Source organism: Scyliorhinus canicula, chromosome 15 (assembly GCF_902713615.1).
Source record: "Scyliorhinus canicula chromosome 15, sScyCan1.1, whole genome shotgun sequence".
Lineage (NCBI taxonomy): Eukaryota > Metazoa > Chordata > Chondrichthyes > Carcharhiniformes > Scyliorhinidae > Scyliorhinus > Scyliorhinus canicula.
Window position 1 is genome coordinate 144,609,572 of NC_052160.1, and position 18,757 is coordinate 144,628,328.

The window sequence follows — 18,757 nt, forward strand, 5'->3', positions numbered from 1 at the left end:
CCGGCCGGCGTGGGTCGCGAAGGCCGGCCGGCGTGGGTCGCGAAGGCCGGCCGGCGTGGGTCGCGAAGGCCGGCCGGCGTGGGTCGCGAAGGCCGGCCGGCGTGGGTCGCGAAGGCCGGCCGGCGTGGGTCGCGAAGGCCGGCCGGCGTGGGTCGCGAAGGCCGGCCGGCGTGGGTCGCGAAGGCCGGCCGGCGTGGGGTCGCGAAGGCCGGCCGGCGTGGGTCGCGAAGGCCGGCCGGCGTGGGTCGCGAAGGCCGGCCGGCGTGGGTCGCGAAGGCCGGCCGGCGTGGGTCGCGAAGGCCGGCCGGCGTGGGTCGCGAAGGCCGGCCGGCGTGGGTCGCGAAGGCCGGCCGGCGTGGGTCGCGAAGGCCGGCCGGCGTGGGTCGCGAAGGCCGGCCGGCGTGGGTCGCGAAGGCCGGCCGGCGTGGGTCGCGAAGGCCGGCCGGCGTGGGTCGCGTAGGCCGGCCGGCGTGGGTCGCGAAGGCCGGCCGGCGTGGGTCGCGAAGGCCGGCCGGCGTGGGTCGCGAAGGCCGGCCGGCGTGGGTCGCGAAGGCCGGCCGGCGTGGGTCGCGAAGGTCGGCCGGCGTGGGTCGCGAAGGTCGGCCGGCGTGGGTCGCGAAGGCCGGCCGGCGTGGGTCGCGAAGGCCGGCCGGCGTGGGTCGCGAAGGTCGGCCGGCGTGGGTCGCGAAGGTCGGCCGGCGTGGGTCGCGAAGGTCGGCCGGCGTGGGTCGCGAAGGTCGGCCGCTTGGGAAAAATGGGTCCCCGGAAAAAAAGTTTGAAAAACACTGATGTAGAAGTGAGAATATTAAATGTTTAAAAGTTAATTTGTTTTAACTCCATCTTGTTTGATTTTACCAGCATTAATCTAATATGCCCAAGTACTAGCGATCTTGCTCCCAAGCGATTGAGAAACGGAAAGTAAATTAGCGATACCGTGCAGCAGTACTCAGGTGAATTACCAGTACGCAAGTGAATTTTCCCAGAAAGCTATTTCCGTGTTCTACCAAGTCATGCAGCTTAGGGAAGTGAAAATTATTCCTGCATTTCACCAGCTCTTAAATATAACTTTTTTTTAAAAATGGGCTCCAAAACTTAATTAGAATGAAATACTTTGCATGAATCCAATCCTGACTGAAGTTCTAGGAAAAGGTATTCTGGATTATAGATGGACATTTAAGATATTGTATGCATCGCGGATGTACGTTTAGCCATTCTAGCGTGCAAATTGAGAATGCACAAGTACTGCTGTGAAATGTATTGGTCCATAACACTCATTCTATATGGGACCATTTATTAATAGTTCGGCAGATTTCTTTCTCTGGGAGACTAAATATGCCATAAGTCAAATTCTTCATTTGTACTTCAAGAAATTTGGTTGTTGGGTTCATAAGCCAATCATTTTTTCTCATCCGTTTATGCTCCAAATGACGTATTTTCATTTTCCAAATAAACAATCAAAACTTTCAAATTATTTATGACCACTTGTTGACTATTAGGCAATGAAACAAAATTGCAATTTTCCACTTTCTTGAGTTACAGATATTGATGCCCAGATTTGGCCACACAGAAGCACTATTCCCAGTATTCAATAACAACAGATGACTATGGAATTGAGTAACCCACATGGGGAAAGAAACATCCTCCATGGCTCAACAACGTCATCCAGAGAGTAACTATACAAAAAGGGGAAATATAAGGGTTATGCCCTCCTCCATACTTAGTTTAATGATCCTAGTCAGAGAAAAAACACTCTGGTAATATTTGCTTAAGCATCAGATCAAAGGCAAAATTAGTCAATGCTCCAACTCTGAATCAATATCCTGCAGCATGTCTTAGAACATAGAACGATACAGCGCAGTATAGGCCCTTCGGCCCACGATGTTGCACCGACATGGGAAGTCAAAAAATAAAGGCCATCTAACCTACACTATGCCATTATCATCCATATGCTTATCCAATAAACTTTTAAATGCCCTCAATGTTGGCGAGTGCACTACTGTTGCAGGTAGGGCATTCCACGGCCTCACCACTCTTTGCGCAAAAAACCTACCTCTGACCTCTGTCCTATATCTATTACCCCTCAATTTAAGGCTATGTACCCTCGTGCTAGTCACCTCCATCCGCGGGAGAAGGCTCTCGCTGTCCACCCTATCTAACCCTCTGATCATTTTGTATGCCTCTATTAAGTCACCTCTTAACCTTCTTCTCTCTAACGAAAACAACCTCAAGTCCATCAGCCTTTCCTCATAAGATTTTCCCTCCATACCAGGCAACATCCTGGTAAATCTCCTCTGCACCCGTTCCAAAGCTTCCACGTCCTTCCTATAATGAGGCGACCAGAACTGTACGCAATACTCCAAATGCGGCCGTACTAGAGTTTTGTACAACTGCAACATGACCTCATGGCTCCGGAACTCAATCCCTCTACCAATAAAGGCCAACACACCATAGGCCTTCTTCACAACCCTATCAACCTGGGTGGCAACTTTCAGGGATCTATGTACATGGACACCGAGGTCACTCTGCTCATCCACACTACCAAGAATTTTACCATTAGCCAAATATTCCGCATTCCTGTTATTCTTTCCAAAGTGAATCACCTCACACTTCTCCACATTAAACTCCATTTGCCACCTCTCAGCCCAGCTCTGCAGCTTATCTATGTCCCTCTGTAACCTGCAACATCCTTCCGCACTGTCTACAACTCCACCGACTTTAGTGTCATCTGCAAATTTACTCACCCAACCTTCTGTGCCCTCCTCTAGGTCATTTATAAAAATGACAAACAGCAATGGCCCCAGAACAGATCCTTGTGGTACGCCACTCGTAACTGAACTCCATTCTGAGCATTTCCCATCAACCACAACTCTCTGTCTTCTGTCAACTAGCCAATTTCTGATCCACATCTCTAAATCACCCTCAATCCCCAGCCTCCGTATTTTCTGCAATAGCCGACCGTGGGGAACCTTATCAAACGCTTTACTGAAATCCATATACACCACGTCAACTGCTCTACCCTCGTCTACCTGTTCAGTCACCTTCTCAAAGAACTCGATAAGGTTTGTGAGGCATGACCTACCCTTCACAAAACCATGCTGACTATCCCTAATCATATTATTCCTATCTAGATGATTATAAATCGTATCTTTTATAATCCTCTCCAAGACTTTACCCACAACAGACGTGAGGCTCACCGGCCTATAGTTACCGGGGTTATCTCTACTCCCCTTCTTGAACAAAGGGATCACATTTGCTATCCTCCAATCCTCTGGCACTATTCCTGTAGCCAATGATGACATAAAAGCAAAGCCAAAGGCTCAGCAATCTCTTCCCTGGCTTCCCAGAGAATCCTAGGATAAATCCCATCAGGCCCCGGGGACTTATCTATTTTCACCTTGTCCAGAATAGCCAACACTTCTTCCCTACGCACCTCAATGCCATCTATTCTAATAGCCTGGGTCTCAGCATTCTCCTCCACAACATTATCTTTTTCCTGAGTGAATACTGACGAAAAGTATTCATTTAGTATCTCGCTTATCTCCTCAGCCTCCACACACAACTTCCCACCACTGTCTTTGACTGGCCCTACTCTTACCCTAGTCATTCTTTTATTCCTGACATACCTATAGAAAGCTTTTGGGTTTTCCTTGAGCCTACCTGCCAAAGACTTCTCATGTCCCCTCCTTGCCCGTCTTAGCTCTCTCTTTAGATCCTTCCTCGCTTCCCTGTAACTATCAAGCGCCCCAACTGAAACTTCACGCCTCATCTTCACATAGGCCTCCTTCTTCCTCTTAACAAGAGATTCCACTTCTTTGGTAAACCACGGTTCCCTCGCTCGACCCCTTCCTCCCTGCCTGACTGGTACGTACTGATCAAGAACACGCAATAGCTGTTCCTTGAACAAGCTCCACATATCCAGTGTGCCCAACCCTTGCAGCCTACTTCTCCAACCTACACATCCTAAGTCATGTCTAATGGCATCATAATTGCCCTTCCCCCAGCTATAACTCTTGCCCTGCGGGGTATACTTATCCCTTTCCATCACTAATGTAAAGGTCACCGAATTGTGGTCACTGTCTCCAAAGTGCTCACCTACGTCCAGATCTAACACCTGGCTTGGTTCATTACCCAAAACCAAATCCAATGTGGCCTCACCTCTTGTTGGCCTGTCAACATATTGTGTCAGGAAACCCTCCTGCACACATTGTACAAAGAACGACCCATCTAATGTACTCAAACTATATCTTTTCCAGTCAATATTTGGAAAGTTAAAGTCTCCCATAACAACTACCCTGTTACTTTCGCTCTTTTCCAGAATCACCTTCGCCATCCTTTCCTCTACATCCCTAGAACTATTAGGTGGCCTATAGAAAACTCCCAGCAGGGTGACCTCTCCTTTCCTGTTTCTAACCTCAGCCCATACTACCTCGGAAGCAGGGTGCCGGATTTTACTCCCAGTACTAAATAGCCGTCAGTAGACAATGATCACCCAGAAATAATAACCATTTGGGCAACTCAACAATAGTCAGCAGTTTCTATGGAAACCATGGGCAGCAAGCTGCCAATGCCTGCACGATAGAGGGAACGATTAGTGGATGGAAACATACTTGGGGTGTACCCACGAGCAAGACACAAAACAATGATATGAGAATATTCAAGTGGGTCAAACATACCTCCATTATCTTCTTCTAACGGATCAAATGCAATTTCAGGATCAAATTCCTCACCCTCGGTTAAATTCAACTTTGATTTTTCCATTGCTGTAAAAAAACAATATTGTACCGATGAATCAGGCACCTTTAATAGTCAGCGAAATACAACCAACAATGCATAACTAATCCCACTTCCCTACTCTTTCTCTGTACAGTTGCCTCAGCTTCAAACATCCCAACTTGCCCCTCAAGATGCCATCATCCCTGCTGTGCTTCATCAAATCCCTCAATTCTGAGCATATCTATCAGATCGCAATCTCTTTTCAGTTTCAGTTTATCTGACCTTTCTTCATATCTTCATTCCTAGAATCATCTAAATGAATCTTCTCCAAGGTTTGTCCTCCTTCCTGAAGCAAAGTGCCCTCAGCCAAACACAACATTCTAAATGTGTCAGCTTTGGCTCACTCGTGACACTTCCGCATCTGGATCGGAAGGTTATTGGTTCAGATCCTACTCCAGAGACTTCAGCACATAACCACAAGCTGACAAATGAATGGATTATCCCTGGCTGGAGTATTGGGGAACTCTGCACGATTGTAAAACATAGAACATAGAACAGTACAGCACAGAACAGGCCCTTCGGCCCTCGATGTTGTGCCGAGCAATGATCACCCCACTTAAACCCACGTAACCCGTAACCCAACAATCCCCCCATTAACCTTACACTACGGGCAATTTAGCATGGCCAATCCACCTAACCCGCACATCTTTGGACTGTGGGAGGAAACCGGAGCACCCGGAGGAAACCCACGCACACACGGGGAGGACGTGCAGACTCCACACAGACAGTGACCCAGCCGGGAATCGAACCTGGGACCCTGGAGCTGTGAAGCATTGATGCTAACCACCATGCTACCGTGAGGCCCAAAAGGAGTCAAAATAAGGTCCCTTCTGCAATCTCAAGTGGGTGTAAAAAAAAAAATTGCATTGCACTATTCGAAGAGCAAGATAGATCTCCCTGTTATTCTTGTAACTGCTAAAATGTTAACTCCAATTATTTGTAATATGCACCCCCTTTTTTTTATAGCAAATTTTTGTTTAATTTGATGCCCTTTGCCCCTTCTGCAATTCCACCCTAAGTAGCCTCAAAGCCTTTTTCTTTCCCTTTCTTATCCATTAATATTTTACAGGGATATCTTCAGGTGAAGAAGGAGCCGTGCTCCGAAAGCTCGTGTTTGAAACAAACCTGTTGGACTTTAACCTGGTGTTGTAAGACTTCTTACTGTGCTCACCCCAGTCCAACGCCGGCATCTCCACATCATTAATATTTTAGAACATAGAACATAGAACGATACAGCGCAGTATAGGCCCTTCGGCCCACGATGTTGCACCGACATGGGAAGTAAAAAACTAAAGGCCATCTAACCTACACTATGCCATTATCATCCATATGCTTATCCAATAAACTTTTAAATGCCCTCAATGTTGGCGAGTTCACTACTGTTGCAGGTAGGGCATTCCACGGCCACTCTTTGCGTAAAAAACCTACCTCTGACGTCTGTCCTATATCTGTTACCCCTCAATTTAAGGCTATGTACCCTCGTGCTAGCCACCTCCATCCTCGGGAGAAGGCTCTCGCTGTCCACCCTATCTAACCCTCTGATCATTTTGTATGCCTCTATTAAGTCACCTCTTAACCTTCTTCTCTCTAACGAAAACAACCTCAAGTCCATCAGCCTTTCCTCATAAGATTTTCCCTCCATATCAGGCAACATCCTGGTAAATCTCCTCTGCACCCGTTCCAAAGCTTCCACGTCCTTCCTATAATGAGGCGACCAGAACTGTACGCAGTACTCCAAATGCGGCCGTACCAGAGTTTTGTACAACTGCAACATGACCTCATGGCTCCGGAACTCAATCCCTCTACCAATAAAGGCCAACACACCATAGGCCTTCTTCACAACCCTATCAACCTGGGTGGCAACTTTCAGGGATCTATGTACATGGACACCGAGATCCCTTTGCTCATCCACACTGCTAAGAATTTTACCATTAGCCAAATATTCTGCATTCCTGTTATTCTTTCCAAAGTGAATCACCTCACACTTCTCTACATTAAACTCCATTTGCCACCTCTCAGCCCAGCTCTGCAGCTTATCTATGTCCCTCTGTAACCTGCAACATCCTTCCACACTGTCTACAACTCCACCGACTTTAGTGTCATCTGCAAATTTACTCACCCAACCTTCTGTGCCCTCCTCTAGGTCATTTATAAAAATGACAAACAGCAATGGCCCCAGAACAGATCCTTGTGGTACGCCACTCGTAACTGAACTCCATTCTGAACATTTGCCATCAACCACCACCCTCTGACTTCTTTCAACTAGCCAATTTCTGATCCACATCTCTAAATCACCCTCAATCCCCAGCCTCCGTATTTTCTGCAATAGACGACCGTGGGGAACCTTATCAAACGCTTTACTCACTATTTAATTCAAGTAAGCTTTCTGCTTCGGCAGCAACAATTGAATTAATCCTGATCTTTTTCTTCCCAAACCTCTAATTCTATTTCTCCTCAACCAGCTGTGTAGGCACACCTTAGGACAGGGGTCTCAAAGCGTGGGTCGCAACCATGGGCAGGTTTTGGGAGGGTCACAGAGCTAACGGACATGCGATGGTCCCAATCATGGGAAAAGCGTCCAATGGCTTTAAATGTGAACAATGCAGTCTTCCGGCCATGAGTGGCAGCAGTAAGCAGGTCACACACCCTACACGTCCTGCGAACCTGATTGGAGTGAGATCATGAGGATCAAGCAGGCTCACCTGTCACACTAAAGGCAAGCGAGAATGATGTGTGTCACAAAAGTCGGCCAGCATGGGTCGTGAAGGTCGGCTGGTTGTTAAAAGTGGATCCCGGGGAAAACAAAATTGAACAACACTGACTTAGGGCCTTCACTTTGCAGTTTGTAGCCTGACCAGCGGATGTCATGGGAAGCAAACCAGAGATTACCTGAGGTCTTTTAGTATCCAACTCCCTTTACAGTCAAGAAATATAGTCAAGAGACTGGTCCCTGAAATTCTCCTGTCCAAGTTACCTTAACATTCACTCCCTCCACCATCAGCACATCACAGCTACAGCATGAACACTTACACGATGCATCATAACAGCTCGCTAATGCTTCTTCGGCGACACCTCCCAAACTCGCAACCTCTATCACAAGGAACAGAAAGGGTACCAACTACAAGGAACCCACAAACAAGTTCTACCCCAAGCCATATAGCAGCCTGACTTGGAAATACAAACAGCTCAATTCCTTCATTGTTGCTTGGCAAAAATCCTGGAACTTCTGTCATAACTGCACCATGGCTGAACCTTCATCACATGGACTTCAGCAGTGCACAGAGGCCTAAATAGCTGGCTTTTAAAGCAGACCAAGGCAGGCCAGCAGCACGGGTTCAATTCCCCTACCAGCCTCCCCGAACTGTGCCAGAATGTGGCGACTAGGGGTTTTTCACAGTAACTTCATTTGAAGCCTATTTGTGACAATAAGCAATTTTCATTTCAGTTCAAGAAAGTGAACCTTCGAGGGCAAATAGTGAAAGAATTATAGAATTTACAGTGCAGAAGGAGGCCATTCGGCCCATTGAGTCTGCACCAGCTCCTAGAAAGAGCCCCCTACCCAAGTTTAACACCTCCACCCTATCCCCACAACCCAGTAACCCCACCCAACACTAAGGGCAATTTTGGACACTAAGGGCAATTTATCATGTCCAATCCACCTAACTTGCACATCTTTGGATTGTGGGAGGAAACCGGAGCACCCGGAGGAAACCCACGCGCACACGGGGAGGATGTGCAGACTCCGCACAGACAGTGACCCAAGCCGGAATCGAACCTGGGACCCTGGAGCTGTGAAGCGATTGTGCTATCCACAAGGCTACCGTGCTGGTCTTGCCAGTGGCACCCACATTCCATGAATGAAGAATGTGGCACACTTGATCACAAGCTGGATAATGTCTAATCTTGTATTAAATTACAGCCAGCGCTATGGGTAACTTTCAGGTATTTTGGTACAAACATAACTTGCAGTCAGAACAGTTAGTTCAGGGACTCAGAACTCAGCTTCCAATAGCTAATTTCACAATGGTTGGACTTTACAACAGGTAAAGTACAATTCTAAATCAGTATTAAGCCACACTTAAGATATACTTCAGGATGGCACAGTGGTTAGGACTGCTGTTTCACAGCGCCAGAGACCCAGGTTTGATTCCAATCTTGGATGTGGAGTTTGCTCATTTTCCCTGTGTCTACGTGGTGTTTCCTCTGGGTACTCCAGTTTCCTTCCGCAGTCCAAAGATTGCCATGATCAATGTCATTCTAAACTACAACATCCTTTAAAATGATCAGCTGTTTCTTAATGGTACTGGTTGAGGGAGGGATAAGTGAAGGTATCAGGTAGACTCCCATCTTTTACAAATTATGCCTTTTCTCAAAGCCTACCCTGAACAAATAGGCTTGGTTTAAAACTCATACAGAGCCTCTGACAATGCAGCACCCCTTCAATGCTGCACAAGAGCGTCAATTTACAATCTACTCAAGTTCACTCATGGATTGCAAACAATAAACTCTGCCCCAGCAATAAGTGTTCTACTAACTTAAGCTAAACATGAAGAATTCCTCCATTCATTCGAAAATGAGTCAAAATTAATTAGAAACGAGAGAAGCAGCAATTCTGTCCATTGGAATTATACACTTTAAAAATTCAACCATATAAATTCTGGATGGGCTGCAGCCTTTTCACCATGCTGATAGAAAAGCTGTGGGAGGTAGAGTTTCAGGAAAACTTACCATAAATAAAAAAGTAAAACACTCAAGTTTAACATTATTCCACAATTAGAAGCTCCACATTAGCCGGACTTCCGAAACTGCCAGATGGGCAGAACTTCAAATGTTCAGATGGCCAGAGCTTCAATTACAAAGAACGAAGTACAGCACAGAAACAGGCCCTTCGGCCCTCCAAGCCTGTACCGCTGCCCGTCTAACTTAAAACCGTCTACATTTCCGAGAACCATATCCCTTTATTCCCATCCTATTCATATATTTGTAAAAACGTTCCTTAAACATCATTATCGTACCTGCTTCCACCACCTCTTCCGGCAGCGAGTTCTAGGCAATCACTAATCTGTGTAAAAAACTTCCCTCGCACATCTGCTCCAAACTTTGCCCCTCGCAACTTAAACCTGTGTCCCCTAGTAATTGATTCTTCCACCCTGAGGAAAATTTTCTGACTATCAACTCTGTCCATGCCACTCATAATTTTGTAGACGTCTAACAATAATCTTTATTGTCACAAGTAGGCTTACATTAACACTGCAATGAAGTTACTGTGAAAATCCCCTTGTCCCCACATTCCAACGCCTGTTCGGATAAACTGAAAGAGAATTCAGAATGTCCAATTCGCCTAACAGCACGTATTTGGGACTTGTGGGGGGAAACCGGAACACGCGGAGGAAACCCACGCAGACAGGGAGATAACGCACAGGCTCCGTACAGACAGTGACCCAAGCCGAGAATCGAACATGGGACCCTGGCGCTGAGAAGCAACAATGCTAACCACTGTGCTACCGTGCAGCCCCTCAACCTCTGTCGTTCCAGTGAGAACAAACCGAGTTTATCCAACTTCTTCTCATAGCTAGTGCCCTTCATACCAGGCAACATCCTGGTAAACCTCTTTTATACCCTCTCCAAGTCTCCACGTCCTTCTGGTAGTGTGGTGACCAGAATTCAACACTATATTCCACGTATGGCCTAACTAAGGTTCCAGACAGCTTCAGCATGACCAGCCAATTGTTAGACTCAATGCACCGGCCAATGAAGGCAAGCATGCCGTATGCCTTCTTGACTACCTTCTCCATCTGTGTTGCCCCTTTCAGTGACCTGTGGACCTGTACACCAAGATCTCTCTGACTGTCAATACTCTTAAGGCTTCTGCCATTTACTGTATATTTCCAACCTGCATTAAACCTTCTAAAATTCATTACCTCACATTTGTCTGGATTAATCTCCAGCTGCCATCTCTCCGCCCAAGTCTCCAATCGATGTATATCCTGCTGTATCCTCTGAGGTCCTCATCACTATCCGCAATTCCACCAACCTTTGTGTTGTCTGCAAACTTACTAATCAGACCAGATACATTTGTTCCCTAATCATTTATATATACTACAGACTGCAACGGTCCTAGTAATAATCCCTGCGGAACACCACTAGTCACAGCCCTCCATTCAGAAAAACATCCTTCCACTGCTACCCTCTGTCTTCTATGACTGAGCCAGTTCTGTATCTATCTTGCCAGCTCACCTCTGATGCCGTGTGACTTCACCTTCTGTACCAGTTTGACATGAGGGACCTTGTCAAAGGCATTACTGAAGTCCATGTAGACAACATCCACTGCCCTATTTTCAAACATCTTCGTTGTTTCCTCGAAAACCTTGATCAAGTTAGTGAGACACAACCTCCCCTTCACAAAACCACTCTGCCTCTTGCTAATACGACCACTTGCTTCCAAATGGGAGGAAATACTGTCTCAAAGAATCCTCTCCAATAATTTCCCACCACTGACAAGTCTCACTGGCCTGTAATTTCCTGCATTATCCTTCCTAACCTTCTTAAACAAAGGAACATTAGCTATTCTCCAGTCCTCTGGGACCTTACCTGTAGCCAATAAGGACACAAAGATCTGTTTCCTCCCTTGTCTCTCTCAGTATTCTGGGTAGATCCCATCAGGCCCTGGGGATTTATCTACGTTAATCCTGGGGATTTTCCGTAATCCTGTTTCCCAATGACTTTGTGTGACCCCTTTTAGCCCTCCTGATTCCTTGCGTAAGTTCCTGCCTACTTTCCCTACATTCTTCATGGGCTTCGTCTGTTCCCAGCCTTCTAGCCCTTACAAATGCTTCCTTTTTCTTTTGGACTAGGCTCACAATATCCCTCCTTATCCAAGGTTCCTGAAATTTACCATACTTATCCTTCTTCCTCTCAGGAAAATGCCGGTCCTGAATCCCTATCAACTGACATTCGAAAGCCTCCCACATGCCAGAAGTTGATTTGCCCTCAAACATCCGCCCGCAATGTAGGTTCTTCAGTTCTTGCCAAATATTGTTGTAATTAGCCTTCCCCCAATTTAGTTCAGAAAACTCACCAGTCTGGGACTGCATTCTAAAATACCGGTAATTATCAATAGTAAAGTGGCGGACGTCCAGGGTCCTTCCATGAACTTCTTTCTTCGGAAGAACCTTGAGCAATCTTTGTACATCACAATTCGAAAATAATTTCAGACTAACAAACCTACAAAAAACACAATAAGGTTATTTTTTGAAATACAAGAAAGAAATTCAGTGACAATAATACACCACCTTTGCCTTTCAAGGGCAACATTTCATTTATGATGTGTATATGAACTCATCTCAGTTTCCAACACTCATTCTCAACTTTCCATTCTTTCAATGCTGGACTGGTTTTGAACTGCTCTCTGACCCTTTGCCTGAAAGTCACAGAGCACAGAAAAGGACCTTCAGCCCATCCGTCTGCGTTGGTCAAAAACAACCAGCAAACTATTCTAATCGCATTTTCCAGCACTGGGCCCATAGCCTTGTATACCTTGGGATCGCAAGTGCACATCTAAATACTTCTTAAATGTTATGAGGGTCGCTGCCTCCACCATGGGCGACACAGTAGCACAGTGGTTAGCACTGTTGCTTTACAGCGCCAGGGTAGGGTGCTCTTTCAGTGGCCGGTGTAGACTCGATGGGCCGAATGGCCTCCTTCTACACTGTGAATTCTATGATTCTAGTTTACACCCTTTCAGGCAGCAAATTCCAAACTTCCACCACTGAGTAAAAATGTTTTTCCTCACATCTTCTCTAAATCTTACCTTAAATCTATGCCCCAGACAACATCCTGGTTAAATCTGCTCTGCACCCTTTCCAGTGCTATCGTATCACATCACTCCCACAATGTGGATTCCAGAACTGCACACAATACTCTAGCTGTGGCCTAACCAATGTTTTATACAGTTTTAGCATAGCCCCTCTATTCTTTAATATTCTATACCTTGGCTAATAAAGGCAAGTATACCATACGCCTTCTTAACCACCTGCTCTGCTACCTTAAGGGACGGGTGTACATGCACACAAAGGTCCCTCTGATCCTTGGTGCTTCCCAGGGTCTTGCCGTTTATCATGTATTCCCCTTGCCTTATTTGTCCCGCCCAAGTGCATCACCTCACTTTTTAAAATATTTTTATTCAACTAAGGAATATACATAACATATAAACAATCAATAAAAAAATAATCCAAATACAATCCTAACTTGATATTCCTTTCTCTTATCTCTATTAAAAATTCCCTTTTTCATCCTCCCTTATCCATCCCCCTCCCTACCCCCTCTCTGTAAACAGAGACAAGAACAGCTGTCATCTCGTCCAGAATTCCCCATATGAGCCACAAGATCCCTCAACCAGAACAATATTTTTTGCGCAAGTGAAGGAGACGCAGCCGGAGTGAGACGCAGCCGGAGTGAGACGCAGCCGGAGTGAGACGCAGCCGGAGTGAGACGCAGCCGGAGTGAGACGCAGCCGGAGTGAGACGCAGCCGGAGTGAGACGCAGCCGGAGTGAGACGCAGCCGGAGTGAGACGCAGCCGGAGTGAGACGCAGCCGGAGTGAGACGCAGCCGGAGTGAGACGCAGCCGGAGTGAGACGCAGCCGGAGTGAGACGCAGCCGGAGTGAGACGCAGCCGGAGTGAGACGCAGCCGGAGTGAGACGCAGCCGGAGTGAGACGCAGCCGGAGTGAGACGCAGCCGGATTTAGCATCGATTTCCCTGATGCTAAAAAAAGATAAGGATCCAACGGATTGTTGGTCGCTTAGGCCCATATCACTTCTGAATGTGGACGCAAAAGTCTTGGCGAAGGTACTGGCGGGTAGGCTGGAGGAGTGCCTCCCGAGTGTGAGAGATGAAGATCAGACGGGGTTCATGAGAGGGAGGCAGCTCTTTTCAAACGTTAGAAAGTTATTGAACGTGGTTGGGAGGCAGCTCTTTTCAAACGTTAGAAAGTTATTGAACGTGGTTATGGCACCGGCGGATGGGAAGGAAACAGAGATGGTTGTGGCATTGGATGCTGAGAAGACGTTTGACCGGGTAGAATGGGGGTACCTGATGGGAGTTCTGGAGAGGTTTGGGATTGGACCAAGATTTGTGAACTGGGTGAAGCTACTATATAAGGAGCCGAGGGCGAGTGTCCGCACAAACAACATCAGCTCGAGATACTTTTCTGTCCACCGTGGGACTAAGCTGGGATGTCCTATGTCCCCCCTGTGATTGAGCCGTTGGCCATCGTATTAAGAAGTTTGGGGGTATGGAAAGGGATAGTGGGGGGGGGAGCATAGGGCAGGGGTGGGCAAACTACGGCCCACCAAAGGTCTTTATGCGGCCCACCAAGATCAAGTCATTAAAAAAAAAATTTTTTTTTTTTAATTTTAAGGTTAATGTTAGGTTAGGTTACTGGTTACTGTTAGGTTACTGGTATAGGGTGGATACGTTGACTTGAGTAGGGTGATCGTTGCTCGGCACAACATGTGTTTCATGTGAAGTTTCTACTTTAAAATATTAATTAATAAAAATTAATTGCTTTTTTTTCTTTAAAAACCTTTTATTTTGGCTATTTTAAATATTAATTATTTTACTTAATATACTATGCGGCCCTTTAAAATTGTGAATTTCTGAATGTGGCCATTGCACGGAAACGTTTGCCCACCCCAGGCATAGGGTGTCCTTATATGCCGATGACTTGCTGTTATACGTGTCTGTCATGTGAGAGTACCTTTAAGAAATGGGTGTTTACTACTGCAGTGATGTCAGTGGGTGGAGCTGGGCGGTTAAAAAGAACATGTTGCCGCGATTTCTGTTTCTTTTTCAATGCCTGCCGATGTTCCTGCCAAAGGCTTTTTGCAGAGATTGAGGGAAGGATTACTTTGTTCATATGGGGAGGGAAGGTGGCCAGAGTTAGAAAGGTGCTGCTTCAGAGGGGGAGTTAGGCAGTGGGTTTGGGTCGAACCTGATGTATTACTACTGGGCGGCGAATGTGGAGAAGGTGCGGAGCTGGGTCCGAGGGGTTGATTCCTAGTGGTTCAGAATGGAGGAGGATTTGTGCAGGGGGTCGGGATTGAAAGCACTAGCAACAGCGCCGCTCCCAATGGCCCTGGGGAAACACTCAAGGAGTCTGACAATAATAGCTTCATTGAGAATATGGAGGCAGTTTCGCCAACACTTTGGGTTGGGGGCAGGGTCAAGGGAAATGCCATTTCAGTGGAACCACAGATTTGAGCCAGGGAAGTGGGATGGCAATTTTCAGAAATGGGAGAAGGGGATTAAGACACTAAAAGATTTGTTTCTTAGGGGTCGGTTTGCAGGATTGAAGGAGCTGGAAGCAAAGTATGGGCTGGAGCAGGGACAAATGTTTAGATACATGCAGGTTCGAGATTTTGCCAAAAAGGAGACAGAGCTTCCCGGTGGAGCGGCCTCCACATTGCTGGAGAAGGTGCTGCCGACAGGGGGACTGGAGAAGGGGGTAGTGTCGGCGGTTTACGGGGCTATTTTGGAAGAGGAGAAGGCACCACTGGAAGGGATCAAAGTAAAGTGGGAGGAAGAGTTGGGAGAGGATATGGAGGAAGGGTTCTGGTGTGAGGTGCTCCGGAGAGTGAATGCCTCCACCTCGTGCACAAGGTTGGGGCTAATGCAGCTGAAGGTGGTATACAGAGCACACCTCACGAGGACGAGGATGAGCCGATTCTTTGAAGGAGTAGAAGATGTGTGTGAGGGGCCCCGGGAGGCCACATTCAGGGTGTCGGGACCAACCAGGGTTGGAAACAGGTGCGGAGGCAGATGTTGTAGCCTTCGCGTCATTGATCACCCAAAGGCGGTTCCTGATAGGTTGGAGAGCAACCTCCCCACCCTGTGCCCTGGCGCGGCAGGGGGACCTGTTGGAATTATTGACTCTTGAGAAGGTTAAGCTTGAACTGAGGGGAAGGATGGAGAGGTTCTACAATTCACAGGCATTATTCATTATGCACTTTCAAGAACTGGATAACATCGAACATTAGTTGGGGTGGGATGGTGGGAGGGTTGGGGGTTGTGTGTGTTAATGGCGACTATGGGTGATCCCCAATTCCTTTTTGTCATTTGTTTGTGTGAACATGAGGGCTAATGTTTGGGGTTTGGTGGGAGGATGGGATCGTTGTTATTGATATGGGGATTGACATTTTTATTACTGATTATTGTTTATTGTCGGTGGGTGTAAATTTGGGAGAAAATGTGAAAAAGGAGAATAAAAAATATTTTTTTTTTTTAAAAAAGAACTGCAGAATACTGCCAAAAGGGTCGATGAAGTGGAGAAGAGAATCCTTACTGTTGAAAATGCAACTTCCTCGGCTGAAGCTCGCTTGCAATTCTTGAAAAGCAGCCACACTGTTATGTCAGAATTCCTGGACGACGTGGAAAAACAAGGCCAGAGGTAAAATGTTCACGTTGTTGATTTACCAGAAGGAGCTGAGAGTAAGCTCTCAGTGAAATTCTTTGGGAGCTGGCTATGTTTCCTTAATCTGGATACGAAAACTAGGATATTAAGTTAGACTTCGTATCTTTGGGGCAGAGGGCCAATCAGCATCCCCGGCCTGTAATTATGCATTATCATAACTTATCAGAGATCCTTTGATTGGTATGTATAACCACTCATTTCATAGAATAGAATCTACAGTGCAGAAGGAGGCCATTTGGCCCATTAGGTCTGCACCGGCCTTTGGAAAGAGCACCGTACCCAAGACCACACTTCCACCCCAACCTTTTATTTTGGATACCAAGGGCAATTTAGCATAGCCAATCCACCTAACCTGCACATCTTTGGACTGTGGGAGGAAACCCTCACAGACACGGAGAGAACGTGCAGACTCCGTACAGTGACCCAATCCGGGAATTGAACCTGGGATCCTGGAGCTGTGCAGAAACTGTGATAACCACTGTGATGCCAAGCAGCTCTGCTGCCAGTCGCTTTGTGAAGCAAATATTTCCTTAATTTTGAAGGCAGGCAAGGATCCTGAAGAATGTGCATCCTATTGGCCAATCTCACTCCCGGATGAAGATTTGAAATTAGTGCCAAAGGACTGTTCTTGGTAGGTCTGCATACTCCTTACTCTGTTGTTTCTCAAGAATTTCAAGGCTATACCTGTCAAATGTGTGCATCCTATTATCATTTAGCTCAATTGGTTGGACAGCTGGTTCTGACAGCAGAGGCCAACATAAGACCATAAGACATAGGAGCAGAGGTAGGCCACTCAGCCCATCAAGTCTGCTCCGCCATTCAATCATGGCCGATATTTTTCTCATCCCCATTCTCCTGCCTTCTCCCCATAACCCCGATCCCCTTATTAATCAAGAACCTATCTATCTCTGTCTTAAATACACTCAAGTGAACAGCGAGGGTTCAATTCCTGCATCGGCTGAGGTTCTTGATGAAAGCTCACTCTCTGAACCTTACCCTAACCTGAGGTGTGGTGATCCTCAGGTTAAATCACCACTAGTCAGCTCTCCCCCTCAAAAGGGGCAAGCAGCCTACCGTCCCAACAGCATTTCCCAATTTACACTTTTGAAAAATGTAGGTAAAAGTGAAAGCAAAAGATGGCAAATATTGGGATTTTACAACCAGAAAATGAGACGGTACTGCAAGTGTAAAGTGCAGGCAAACCAATGCTTCAGGAACAGGAAACTTCCATCAAAGTTGGAAAATAAAACGATGAATAATCATTATAATGAAATCCTAAAGTGTGATAGAAAGAATTGGTGGAAAGACTTGCCCAAGTAAACACGATTATTTGAGGATTTAGATGGTCATTACATGAAGCAACAGGGGGGAAAGGCATGGAAGTAGCCGAATACGTCGGAGAAACTAAGATATGAATGTCCAAAACAAAATATTGGAACCACTGAATGGGCCAAGTAATACCTGTTGTGATCATTAACATTTCAAGTATGGGCCTTCCGTTAAACCAGGAAGATAGTATAGATCCGTAGCATGCAGACAAATGGAAAGGAACACACACACACAACTCAGCCAAAGGAGAGTAAATACAAACTTCACAACTATGATGTTATAAGATTATTGTATTTTGGGATTGTAGTTTAAACTTTTGGGGAAATGAAGGAATCATGTGACCTGTTCTTGGGTCTACTTGTCAGCAAGCCTCGGTGATGTTATTGTTGACTTCAAAGGATGGCTTTTATTGTTTTACTGAGAAGGCGTTACAAGATATTTATAACAGTCTGAGTATACAATGCAGACTGGTCTCCCAAGAGGTTATTGGCACCGGGTTGTAAACAATTATGCGATAAACTGTCCATTTACTTCAAAGATGAAAGTGTGTTGGGGGCAAGGATAACTAATTAGCATTTCTACCTAAATGCAAAGTTAGGTGACAAATTGCCATGGGGAAAGAAAGCAGAAGAAGCCATTGGAGTTCAGATTACAGGTTTGACTACAAAAATCAATGAATACCACAGACAGAAGTTCTAGCTGGTGAGAACATAAAAAAAGACAGCTGGACTCGGAGCTATTAAAACCAGGATGTATGTGGGGAAAATAGGGTATCTGGGAAGACGTGCAGACTGCAGCATTTTACGGATTCCAAGAGGTTTATTCTGGTGTAGCCAAGAAAGAAGCTTTGGAACAGGTTTTACTGCTGAAGGTGGAGTTAAAGAACTCTCCGAAATTGAGGAAAGTGGCCGGGAACTCGGCAACACGAGGATACAGGAAGCCACTGGAAGCTGGGATATGGCGGGGATTGTGGGAGGCCGATGATCAGCCATGATCACGAGTGGCGGAGCAGATTCGAAGGGCCGAATAGCTTCCTCCTGTTTCTATTTTCTATGTATGCGAACAATTTGCTGTAATTTCATAGTGCGCAAATACAAAAAAAACGAATAGTCCTCTCTGCAATTGAACATACAATTGTATACAAAAACAAGTGTTTAGTCAATGGTATTTTAGTCAATTTCAGTA

The 18,757-nt window shown here is 46.3% G+C and overlaps 1 protein-coding gene across 8 annotated transcripts in view; it reads right to left on the reverse strand.

The window, feature by feature from the left end:
• The window catches only part of LOC119978658 (cleavage and polyadenylation specificity factor subunit 6-like), a 124,186-nt gene that overhangs the window by 85,974 nt on the left and 19,455 nt on the right, over positions 1 to 18,757 (reverse strand). For all 8 annotated transcript variants that reach the window (XR_005463526.1, XR_005463525.1, XR_005463529.1 and 5 more), the window contains exons 4-5: positions 11,852 to 11,997; positions 4,674 to 4,760 (exon numbers count right to left, since the gene is read on the reverse strand). Coding sequence is in view for 3 of the 8 variants with exons in the window: in XM_038820445.1 (XP_038676373.1) it covers positions 4,674 to 4,760; positions 11,852 to 11,997 (233 nt within the window). In the remaining 5 variants the exon portion in view is untranslated. The remainder of the gene's footprint in view (positions 1 to 4,673; positions 4,761 to 11,851; positions 11,998 to 18,757) is intronic.